Source organism: Chinchilla lanigera, unplaced genomic scaffold (genome assembly GCF_000276665.1).
Source record: "Chinchilla lanigera isolate Chin_1 unplaced genomic scaffold, ChiLan1.0 scaffold00012, whole genome shotgun sequence".
NCBI lineage: Eukaryota > Metazoa > Chordata > Mammalia > Rodentia > Chinchillidae > Chinchilla > Chinchilla lanigera.
In genome coordinates, this window is record NW_004955413.1 from 11,577,165 (window position 1) to 11,589,247 (window position 12,083).

The 12,083-nt window shown below is 38.9% G+C and overlaps 1 protein-coding gene across 1 annotated transcript in view; it reads right to left on the reverse strand.

Moving 5' to 3' along the window:
* The window catches only part of Art4 (ADP-ribosyltransferase 4 (Dombrock blood group)), a 16,770-nt gene extending 7,386 nt beyond the window's left edge, over nucleotides 1–9,384 (reverse strand). Inside the window, exons 1-2 of the mRNA XM_005379011.2 lie at nucleotides 8,990–9,384; nucleotides 6,164–6,872 (exon numbers count right to left, since the gene is read on the reverse strand). Of these exons, the coding sequence (XP_005379068.1) occupies nucleotides 6,164–6,872; nucleotides 8,990–9,070 (790 nt within the window). The 5' untranslated portion in view covers nucleotides 9,071–9,384. The remainder of the gene's footprint in view (nucleotides 1–6,163; nucleotides 6,873–8,989) is intronic.
* Between the last annotated feature and the right edge of the window lie 2,699 nt (nucleotides 9,385–12,083).

Here is a 12,083-nt window from a genome sequence, read left to right on the forward strand (position 1 = left end):
GAGAGAGAGAGAGAGAGAGAGAGAGAGAGAGAGAGAGAGAGAGAGAGAGAACAAAGCCTGAAAGAATAAGAAAGGGTCCCCTGAGAGGCTTGAGTTCATGAGGAATTGATTGCCAGTCCTCCAAAACTCCATTGGTGAATTCCCTAGGCTGAGGTTAGCAAGAGAAATGAAAGGGACAAAAGCAGTTGTCCAGAAAACCTGGTCTGGGAGCCACCTGACCTCACTCCCTCCTAGGGAAGGACCCTCAGATATGAACGACAATGCCACTTTCCTCTTCCTGTTGTTACAGGGGTGATAATATTATAGACAGTTATAAATATTAGACAGGGCTGGCCCCTCAGCACAGAAGACAACTGTGGCCAGAGACACCTTCCCTGTAGGCCAGGTTTCAAGAAAAAGAGGACAGACTACACCCATATTCTCCCCCCAAGGAGGAACAGCAGTGATTGATATTCTAAATTGGCATCAATCACCTTGGATGAGGCATCAAAACCTTCCTAGCTCATTCCTTCCTGGAAAATCCTTGTTCATTCCATGTATGCTTGCTATGTAACTTGCTTCCCTATTTGATCCCCATTTAATCAGTATTGCCTAAGGGACTATACTTCTTGTAATCTTATTGGTTGAACATAGTTTTGTCCCACCTTACACCCATCTTGTGACATCTCATTGGATCAATGTTACCTAAACGACTATACTGGTAATCTTATTAGTTGACTATAGTTCTGTTCCACGTTGAACCTGCCTCACCTCATGATTCTGCTTAATAAAACACCCTTGAGAAGTGGGGTCAGAGGGCAACCCACTTTCCAGGCCTCCTTCTGTCTCTTTTAGACAAATGCTATCTTTCTTTCAATCAACTCTTGTTACTCTTAACCTCTGTTATTCTTAGAATTTATTCCTTGATTTTAGAGAACATGAACTCAGCGTTTCAGACATCCAGCAGGTTAGGAATTGTAATATTTCCTTTATATCATATTTGGAGGTTCTGATATTGACATAAGCATATAACATAGGGATGATATATGGACCTCCAATTAATATAAGGGACTATAAGAGTATGAAGACATTTACTGGAAGGATAGAAACCTCCTGTCAGAGGAACAGGAGGGGTTGCAAATGGATAACCTGGTGACCTCACTGTATAGGGAAATTTTATAGAGCAAAACCAATATGGGTACAATGTGGGTTACAGCTATGATCAACAAGAAGATAGTAAGTATAGCTGCTTAAGTAATACTGAGCCAATGGGGAAGCAGGTCACTTAGTGGGCATGGAAAGATCCCAGGTAGGTGAGGATTTGGGGTCTTGGCTGCCCTGTGAGGTAACTAGTGCCTATCTTGACCATGTTGTATCACTAATCTCACCCCTTCAGGGATAAGTAAGTCTGTTTCTTTTGTTGTTATCTTGAGGCCCGGCCTCCAACTGTTGTGTCTCTGGCCACAGCTATAGTGGATTTTTCACCTTTAGTCTTGACTCTATAGAGGGCCCAGCCCTGTCTGACTGCCTAAAGTATTTCTACCTAATTCATCTGTCTGTAATACTGTGGTTCATATGTAGGTCAGCCCAATACTTTTCCAGAAAGTTTGGGGTAAGTAGAATATTACTTCTTAACCAATTGAAATGACTTAAGGATCATTAAAGATTAGCTTGTGATTAAAGAAAAAAAAGCACTACAGTGACTAACTGAAAACTTTTTTTTAATTCAGTAGAGATAAGTGAATATTGACTCTGTCCAAGCCAAAACTATATAGTGTTTTTTTTTTTTTTTGCCCTCTACTAAAGTGACTATGCTAGCAACCAAGCAATGGCAGATGAGGGTCAGGCAGTTAAGATCAAGAGTTCAGGATTAAAGGAAAGAAGGTACAACTGTAACTGTAGTTTATTTCTCACGCTCTCTCTCCCTCCTGGATAGTTTCATAATTGTGGTGATTGGGTCACCACAATGCCAGTGAGTCAATTCCAGCTTTGGCTGATTATGTAATACCTCTGACATGACCCTCTTCACTTTAATTTATAAAAAAATTATAACATTGTATACCAATGACATTTTATTCTGCTATTTAGAAGCTCTTTTCTTAGGGCTACACAGATTTCTAATTCATGAATTTCATTAGCTATAGTTACAGTACAAGTGACAACATTACAGATCAGTGACTTTCTGACAACAGCTTCTTATCTTGACAAGGGGTAGAAACTTCTATAATATTTTTCTTCTCTAGGTCTTCCAGTATTGGAAGTTGCATTAAATGCTTATATGACCCAAGGCCAAGGACACTCAGAAGTGTGGAAGAGGATGCTTCATTCATTCACCATTATTTACCCCCTCATTCAGGAAATGTGACTGAGCATCTCTCTGTGCCTATGGACTAAGTTAATAGCTAACCCTAACTTGCCATTTACCATTGTATCCTATAAAAATGTACAGATAGCTTATGATCACATTTTATTTAATCTTCACAAAAGCTCTATGAAGTTCTCTTATGATGTGCATTATGTAGATAAGGAAACAGAATTTAAGCAAGTTGACCAAGAACATGTAGCTAATAAATGGTACAGGTTGGATATGAACCCAGTTAGGGTGGATCTGGGGTCAAACATTGCCTTCATTCCATGTGTACCCCTGAAGTACTATATAGGCAAGGTCTGTCCAAAAAGAGCTTACAGGAAATACAATAATACTGATCCCTCAGTGTGATTTCTGATTTCAAATATTTACTCAAGACCAACAAAACTTCTGCAATCTAGTAATATGTGTAGCTATTCCAGCTAAGTCTTAACTCAAAACTCAGTTAAAGTTGTATATGCATAGGTTCTCCACTGGGAAGCAAAGATTATTAGTTTATGGAGGGATAGGGGAGATCCTGAAACACTTTTCTCTGAGACCAGTGGAGTGACAGAATATGGGCCACAGTTTCTATTATATACCTTTCTCCCTCAGTTTCATACTATTTCATTAACATAAATGATTTATGATTTTTTTCACTGAATATATTTTACTGCTTTCATTGCCTTAGTGGAAAAGTTATATGTCCCAAAATCAAGATGAGAAAGAATGAAGTAATAGGCATGTGTAGTTTTAAAATGTCCTGGAACCTGGCTGTGGATATTCTCATTTATTATCTTCATCTCTTTATTTTCTTTAAATTCTACTGTCATTTTTTGTCTCCTATAAACGTTATTCTCCTGGGTCTGTGGTGAGGATACTCATTCCACTAGTCCTGTTGGCATGCTTCCAAGGAAAGAGGGGAGGAAATAAAAGCATGGGTAGGTGACCTGGACCTCAAAGTGGATGCCGGTGTGAAGATCTTCACCACACTACAACTCTAAGATGCTGAGAGATGCTGAGCCTGAGTTATAAACAAAAAGAATGATAGCAAAGAGACAGTTTTGTGGCTTGTGTCTAGATGTTCACCAAAGCCTTATGTAGTCATGTGGGACAGGCTTTTCAGAAGTGGCTGAATCTAGAGGGTGTGGTGCTGGGATTTAGGGTGTGTGATTAGTAAATCAGTTCACTGATAGGGTTGGCATAGCCCTGGTTAGGATTAAGGCTAGGGCAGGTAGCCTGCACAGAAAGGAACACAGAGAGACTTATCTCCCCTTCCTTGTTGCTTTTGCTACCTTGTAGGCTCTGTGAATTGTCCTTCTGCCATGTACCGCTCTGCCTTGGAGCCAGCCAACTATAGACTGAATGTAGGCCACTTCTACAGAATGCGGGCCAAACAAACCTTTCCCCTTTACTTTTGGTGTCAGGTATTTTGTGTCAGCAATGAGGAAAGTATCTAACACAGACATATTTAGGCATAGTTCAATGATAGATTCAGCTCAGTTGCAGTTAACTATGAATGTGAGTGATTTCCTATCTGGAGAAAGACATTCTTCCTCTTGGATCAAAGAAGGCTCTAGAACGGCCCCTCTGTCAAACAACTAGGTGGTAACACAAAAAGGTAAGACTGAGTCAGCCCTCTTTCCTTTTAAGAAAGAGCTTAATAGTTTTCCGTATAATTTCCCTTGATTCAGGTCACTTTTCACAAACTCCTCAGAGCTCTTTCTAAAATATCGATCTAGTTGATGTTCCTTTCCACAAAGACATCTAATGACCTCTTATTACCTACAGCATGAAATTCAAAAGTCTTTAGCATGGCCTTGTACAATCAGCCCCATATAACTCTCCTGCCTGTATAAACCCATGTTCCCTTTCTGTTCCTACCCTCTTCTTACATCCTATACATCTTGCCCTCCACCCACCCCAAAACCCTGAGTTCCTAAAGAGACAAGGCTGTTTGAAACCCCTGTGGTTTAGTATATGCTGTTCTTTGCTTGAAATGATGTTTCTTTCTTTTACTGAAAACTTCTACCCCAGTGCAAGTCTCACATGGCCCTTTACTAGAAAGTTTTCTTTAGCTTCCTCAGAGAGAATGAGTAACTCCTTGCACAGAACAGCCATGACTCATTGCTCAGACATCTAGTATAGCACTTAGTACTTCCAAGCTTATACACCTGTTCATATTCTCAGTTCTCACCAGACCAAAAGTACTTCCAGGATCATGATTTTGCCTTATTCATTCTGTATGGTCAGAGAATGATTAATAAATGGAAAATAAATGAACAAATCTTATTTCCTTTTTTACTTTTAGAACCCCTTATGCAAGTGATAACTATGACAAGGAGCAAAAAACATGTTTAAAAGAGAAGGTAAGAAATGCTTTATTTTATGCACTCTCTTTTCTTTCTAAAGTTTCCCACATACTACAGTAATCACCCCTTATGCACAGTTTTGCTTTCTTAGTTTGTTATCCATGATCAATTATGATCTGAGTTTATTTTATTATTATATTTTTAAAAGTTTGAGACAGGATCTTGCTAAGTTGCCTAGATTGGCTTTGAACTCACAATCCTCCTGCCTCACCATCCTGAGCAACCGAGTTTATACATGTGTCACATGCCCAGCAGTCTGAAAATTTTAAGTGGAATATTCCAGAAATAAATAATTTATATGTTTTTAATTGCACAACATCCCAAGTAGCATGAAGAAATTTCATGCCATCCTGCTGTTTTGTACCTGGGATGTGAATCACTCTTTTTTTCAGTACTTTTGCACTCTACATCTACCTGCCCATCGGACACTTTGTGGCCATCTCACTGTCAGGTAGACTGTCACAACATCATAGTGCTTGTGTTCAAGTAACCTTTATGTAGTAGTCTAATACTGCGTTGCAGTGTCTACATTATTTGTTTCACCCCATCTCCTATACGCATTGTATCATCTCAGATAACCATAAATGAAAGAAAGATGAGTACAGGACATTGAGGTATTCGGAGAGAGCACATATTCATATAACTTTTATTACTGCATATTGTTATAATTGTCCTGTTTTATTAATAGTTATTGTTAATCTATTATTGTGTGTCTTAGTTATTTTTCTCTTGCTGCTGAGACAAAAGACCAGACACCCAAAGGTAAAGGATGGAAAGGTTTATTTAGCTCAGTTTGTAGAGGTTTCAGTCCACAATTGGCTAGCTTCAAGACAGAGTAACATTGCAGAGGAGAAACAGTTCATGGTGGGCAGAAGGTAGCAAAGCAGCAAGGGATGACCACAGGTCTTTCTATCTCTTCTATCTTATCCAGGCTACTTACAGCAAGTAGCACTCACACCCTTAATCCCAGTGCCCTTGATCCTAGCATTGCACCATGAATCAACTGTAGCACCACACACTCTAGATTCAGGCACTTCTAAAAAAGCCCCACCTATAACTGCATGAGGCTTTGGGGGAACATCTAAACACAAGCCATAACAGTGTGTCTAGTTTATCAATTAAATTTTATCACGGGTCTGTATATATAGGAAAATTTAGTATATGTAGGGTTTGGTACTGTGTTTTTCACACATCTCCAGAGGTTTTGGAACATATCACGTGTGGATAAGAGCATACTATAGTATCATTTCAGAAAACCATTTTTTTAGAGTTAGTTGAAGAAAAAGAAGATAGGCAAAATCAATAAATAAAGTACCTTTTCTCTATATCTTTCAGTTCTAGTATTACTGGTGGTCAATTTCCATGTTTTTGTCACCCTCCAAGCCCACACAGGAAAAATAACTTTTCTAAGAGTGTAGTGGTATGTGATTCTGACAAGAGTGAAACAAAATTAGACCAAGATTACCTTTTAGCAGCTGGCAGTTATATGTGCTCAAGTTCCCGGCTGACCGCAATTGCATCCAATCTCCTTTGGGGTGGTAGCTCGTATTTACAACTTCAAACAACTCATAGGGAGGGATCAGGACCTCCTTCCGGAGGGAGAAGTCTTGTACAAGTGCACCCAGGCAGGTAGATATGGTAAATAGTGTTTTTGTCCCAAACTTTTGTGCCTCTTCTCTTAGGAGGGAGGTGGAAAGGAACTGGCCAAATCGAATAGTGTCACCTATCTTGGCTGCCAGGTGGACATCCTTCATACCATGGTATACCTCGTAACACAGAGTGTCACTCGTCATGCTGAGCTTTGTCCTCAGCAGCTGGATTGCTGAGGTCAGGTAGTAGTGCAGATACTTGAAATGGAATGAATGTTTGTACTGCTGTGGAGACCTGGCAGCGTTGGCCATGGCCCTGGAAAAGTCAGAGCGCACATGGTTATTCAGTGTGTAAACCAAGAGAGCCAGAGCATGTATAGTTGTCATGTTGGCGGGGAGAGCTTTTTCTTGGCTCAGCCAGTTTAAGTGGGCTTTTTGCCATGCCCCGTAGTAATTCTTATGGGCATCTATTTCCTCTGTGAAATAATCTCCTCGACTGAGCTCATCCATGACCTGTTTGCTACAGCCTTGGTATTGATCATCAAAGGAATCTGGTGCCAAGTCAAAATTGACTTTAATTGTAACCTACAAATAAGAGAAAAAAAACCTTGATTTTAATTATTCAAATCAGATAATAAATGTGGTAACAGATATGCTACATTCTATAAAGCTCAAGTCTTTCCCTCCAAACCAGTGTTTGCTGAAGTTCTACTCAAAATCATTTCTACAACAGGGACCTGTGTTAAAGATTGAATTTAGTCTGATAAATAACTGAAAGCTGAAAAAAATCATCTTCCCAGGGAGTAAGTAAATGTTTTGTGTCCCTGAAATCATAGTGTTTTTGCTTACTACATACTTGGAAGAAAAAGTTAATAACCTTATAGTTTAATTATACTTTCTGTTTCCTCTACTCCCACTTTGTATTCTCTCAGGGATGTTACTGTGAATATATCTTTTATCAAGGCCTAAAACATATATTATATCTTTGAATTTAATTGGATAAAAGCCTTAACAGATCAGTAGTATTTGGTTCTCCATGGAGGGACTCCAGTAAGTAACAACGCTCATGTCTACCCAGATTCTGAAAATGAAGGCTGGAATATCACTCTCCATTCTCTTTCACTGGCGCACACATCTTTAGGGCTGATGGCATGTAGGCGGGTTAAGAACACTTTGCGAAGGGGTTGGGGATTTAGCTCAGCGGCAAAGCGCCTGCCTGGCAAGCGCAAGGTCATGAGTTCGGTTCCCGATACCGGAGGAAAAAAAAAAAAAGAAGAACACTTTGTGAAGTGAGGCAGGCTTGCTCACTCAGTTGCAAGCAGCCCTGGGTCCCAGACATGATTCTTATCCTAGAGGAACAGAGAACTCATTCTCTTCGCCACAGGCTAACTCCCAGAAGGAAGGGCATACATACTCCGCATACTCAGCACACTCAGTAATGCTTCCTAGCAGCAAAGTAGTTCGTCCAGATCCAGGGGAGGAGGGTGAGGGAAAGTTTGGAAAGTGATCAAGAGTGTTCCTAGGAAAGTCCCTTTTCTTGAGAAAAAGCTTTTTTTTTTTTTTTTTTTTTTTAAATGAGAAGCCAACTGAATATTACTTTTTGGCATCTAGTCTATATGAAACTGAAGTTAGAGGTTTACTGGGTATGATTACTTCACCATTTAAAACTATTTGAATTATTTAAATTCAAATAGGTATTTCTTGGCAGAAAAAAATGCCTCTCTAATAAACAGTATCTTCCACATTCACATCTTGCTCATTAAAAGGCAAGATTCTCTCTAATGTGAAAGATCTTGGGACTGGAACTGAAAAACACACATTTGGTACATTTACTATGTGATTTGTGATGACATATCATCTGGTTATGTATTAACCATAGTCTTTTAGACCGATTAAGTGATCTTAACCAATAATTCTTATGAGCAGATTTAAAAGTAGGTCTCAGAACCTATTTAAAACAACTAAACCAAACCAAACCAAACCCAAAATTCCAGTTTTGCCAGATCTATGAGGAACTCAACATTTTGTTGAAAATTCCTAGATCTCAAATATGTACAGTTATCTCTTAGCATTAGATTATTTTCAATGTACAACTCTTTAAATGATAAACCTTAAAAATAGAATTTTTTGTGATAGTTGAATGTCAAGTAGACTTAGTTTAATGTCAAGATGTAGACAGTTGAATGTCAAGTAGACTTAGTTTATTTTGCCTTATGTGCCTTATAGAAGCAATATTTTTAATTATTATAGAGAATCAAGAAAATAATCCTGTATTCCACTATCTTCCCCAATGCTGTCGATAAACTGTAAAGAATTTTAAAGTTTTAATAACTGTCTGAAAACTGTCAACATACTTCACTCACATAATTTGCGAAAATGTCTGAATGAAATTAAATCCCTAATGGCTATGGTTTGGGCCAGTAATGGTGAATCTTTTAGAGACGAGTGGCCAAACTGCAACCCGGAACTCAGTTATTTATTGCAAAGTGCCAACACTGCCATTAAACCCAAATACTGAGGTTTTAGTTTAGGAAAAAACCCAACTCATACATTAAGACTTTCGTTTTAAAAGAGAAACAACTAGCATGTGTACCATAGATTTGTCCGCACTGGTTTGGGCCCCTTGGAAGTTGTCACCAGGTGAACATCGTGTTAAAGCAAGGGGATCATGGAAAGACCAGCTCCTCAATTGTCCCACCTACCTTAGAGCACCCCGTGGGTGTCTGCAGGCCACAGAGCAGCAGCAGGAGGGCCAGCTGTCCACTTCGGAGCATCATCCTCATCCCGGGACCAGCAATACCTGGAAGAAGAATCCTCTTGCCTCTGCTGGTCCACGGGCAAGCTTTGTTTATGCTGAAAGCACTTCTTTTCCTTTGAAGCTTTATCCTGAAATGAGCTCTCCGACTTCTCTGTCTGTGTTTTCTTTCTCAGCGGGAACCTCCTCTGTGCCTGTCTGTGTTGAGACGTCTGTTGACTACCAACAACTAAGAGCATTCCAGGAGGCAGAAATCAGCTCTGGGCTTCTTTACCAAGTTGAAATTTCTCTGAGATAGCCGGATGCATGCACCAGATAAGGGTTTACAAAATGACTCAAGTTAGTCTCCAATTAAAAAAAAAAAAAAGCCCCTAATCTATTCTGTATACAGGGGAATGCCAAAGGCATGTTCAGGGTCAGGCCCTGCCGTTCAACTTTGACGTTCCCAGAAAGTCAGGAAAAGGCATGTTTTCACTGTGTTTGAAGCCAAGAAGCATTATCTTGAGCCCCAGGCTTTCATTGTGAGTTCTAAGATTGGTTTGTGCGGGGCAGCTGGGATGATGCTATCGAAAGGTGGGCCTGTGTCAGCTCATCTGGTGCTGCTGATATGTCCTGCCTGGGGTGTGCTGGTACACAGCAGTGTGCCTTTGGTGCTATTGGCGAAAAGAAGTCTCTTTTTCCTGCTTTTCCATGGCACATTTGAAACTCTCCAATTCAGAGATTGTAGCTGTTGCACTCAAAGCTCTTCCTATTTTCTCTTCTGAAAACATCGGGTCCTGTATCTACTCTATTTCTCTCTACAGTAAATCCCAGTGATGGTCAGAAAACTACCTATGTGTAGCTGACATAAATCCAAAATAGGAATCAGTGTGCAAAGTTATTCTAGCACAGGTGTGCTATGAAACACTCTTTCAGGAACCTCCCTTTCTACTCTGAATATTCTTCCTCTGTTCATAGCCCTGATTTTGCAAATATTTTGCATTTATACTTCCTGATTCATTGTTTAACTGTTAAAGGAACTTTAGTGCTCTTCTTGAAAATTCTGTTATTGATTTTCTTCCAGCACCTTACATATTTTTTATTTTAATTTTCTAATGATCACAATAGTTTTATCTCATTTGCAAAAGTTCAGGATATCTAAGGAAGCCTAAAGGAAAAACCAAGGTTACTTATAACCCATCATTGAGAGAAAGCCATTATTTAGATTTAAATTTTGGTTTTACATATATATACATTTCAGAATCCAAACAATACAACGTATAGTTTTATACTTCTTTTTTTCTCCTAACATTTAACATAAGAATATTCCAATGTATTTCACATTTATGGGGACATAATTTTCTTGTGTAATATCGTAGTCCACCATGTGGGTGCTACCATGAATGAAATAGCACAGGCAGACCCACGGACTGTGTTCTCTCAGAAGCACATTGATTCATGATGAGAACATGGACTCCTGAGAAAGCTAATTTGGTTCATTTCTGGCTCTGTCACTTCCTTAGTAATTGATCATGGGTAAGCTACTTAACATCTGTTCCTCAGTTTCCTCATACGTTAAAAGGTAACAATGACTGTACCTGCCTCATTGAAGTGGTGACGTGCTTCCAACCTTTAGAACAGCATTCGGAAACCAGATTATTTAATAAATGGGAACAGTTAGCATTCTTTTTGTTAGTTTATTTAATAACTACTTATACTTAGCTTGTTTTCAGCTTCATCCCATAATACTTAACAATATGTAATATGTTTTAAACATAAACCTTTGTTTTTCATAATTTTTAAGACACAGTTCTAAAGATGTAATCATGAACTAAAGGACTGCATACTTGTGGATTTAATGACAACCAGTACCAATGTATGAAGTACATTTAGTCTTTTAAGACTAAAACTTGTTAATATTTCTCGCTATCAGCTGTTACTTTGGGATATGAGATATCATGGTCTGAATATCTGGATTATGAGTCTTGCTCTACTTCTAATGCTGAATTAACTTAAATGTGAAGTAATTTGTGCTCAGCTGCAGTTTCCTTAACTTATAGAGTTGGAAATATTAAGTAAGGTAGCAATTTTTGTTTACTGCTTCAGGATCTTTTTTTATATTATCTCAATTTACCAGACAACCATGAAGAGACATGTTAACCTTCACTTACAGATGTGACTACTGGGGGCCTTATTTAATAAATGGGAACTGAACAGGTTTTCAGCAATCATGTACCTTTTCTCTCCCTTGCAGCTCATTATCACCAAAAACTCTGTAAAGCGTGCCATTTTAAAACTTTCCTAACATGACCACCACTTCCACAATATGGCCACTAGAGGGCACCAGGAACTTTTGTAACCTTTTAATGTCACTCTTGGAGAGAACAGAAGTGGGGGAGACGAGACAGGCCTGAAATCTGGTGTGCACGGAAATGAAAAAATTGTATTCTCACAATGTTTAGCAGCATTAAAAATGATAACTGAAGAACAAAAACTCATAGAAAATCCATTGCAGCAATAGTGAATTCTTATAACTTTTTTAGGTAGCTGTTTAAGAAGCTTTGCTAATTTTTAGGCCCGTTTTCTGGGTTAAATTCTAAGTGTTCTAGACTAGTTTTCTAAAGCTACTTTCTGAGCATGGGGTGAAGTAGTTATTAGAGGGCCTTAGCCAGGAAGGAAGTATACCTTTTGCCCTTAGTCTACAGGTTTGACAGTGACTCCACAGTAGGACTATTTTACTCCCTTGTCAATCACAGAGAAACAATTTGTAGATGCGTCACAATTTGGTAATCAGAACAGGCTTGAATTATCTGCATTTTAACTCGTCCATCTTCATTTACTCTCAACAAGTTATAGAAGTGAGAAAAGCTCCCTTAGTTATTTTATGTGTCATCTGTGAATCTTCCCCATCAACATTTTTGACAGAACAACTTCTGTTATGTGTACTACACATACAGCCTTTGACATTCAGCAAGTATTTGTTGAATGAATGAATGAATGTTTCCAAATTGTAGGAACTGACATTCCCCATCACTTGAAGAAGTCCACTCAATCTGGGACAG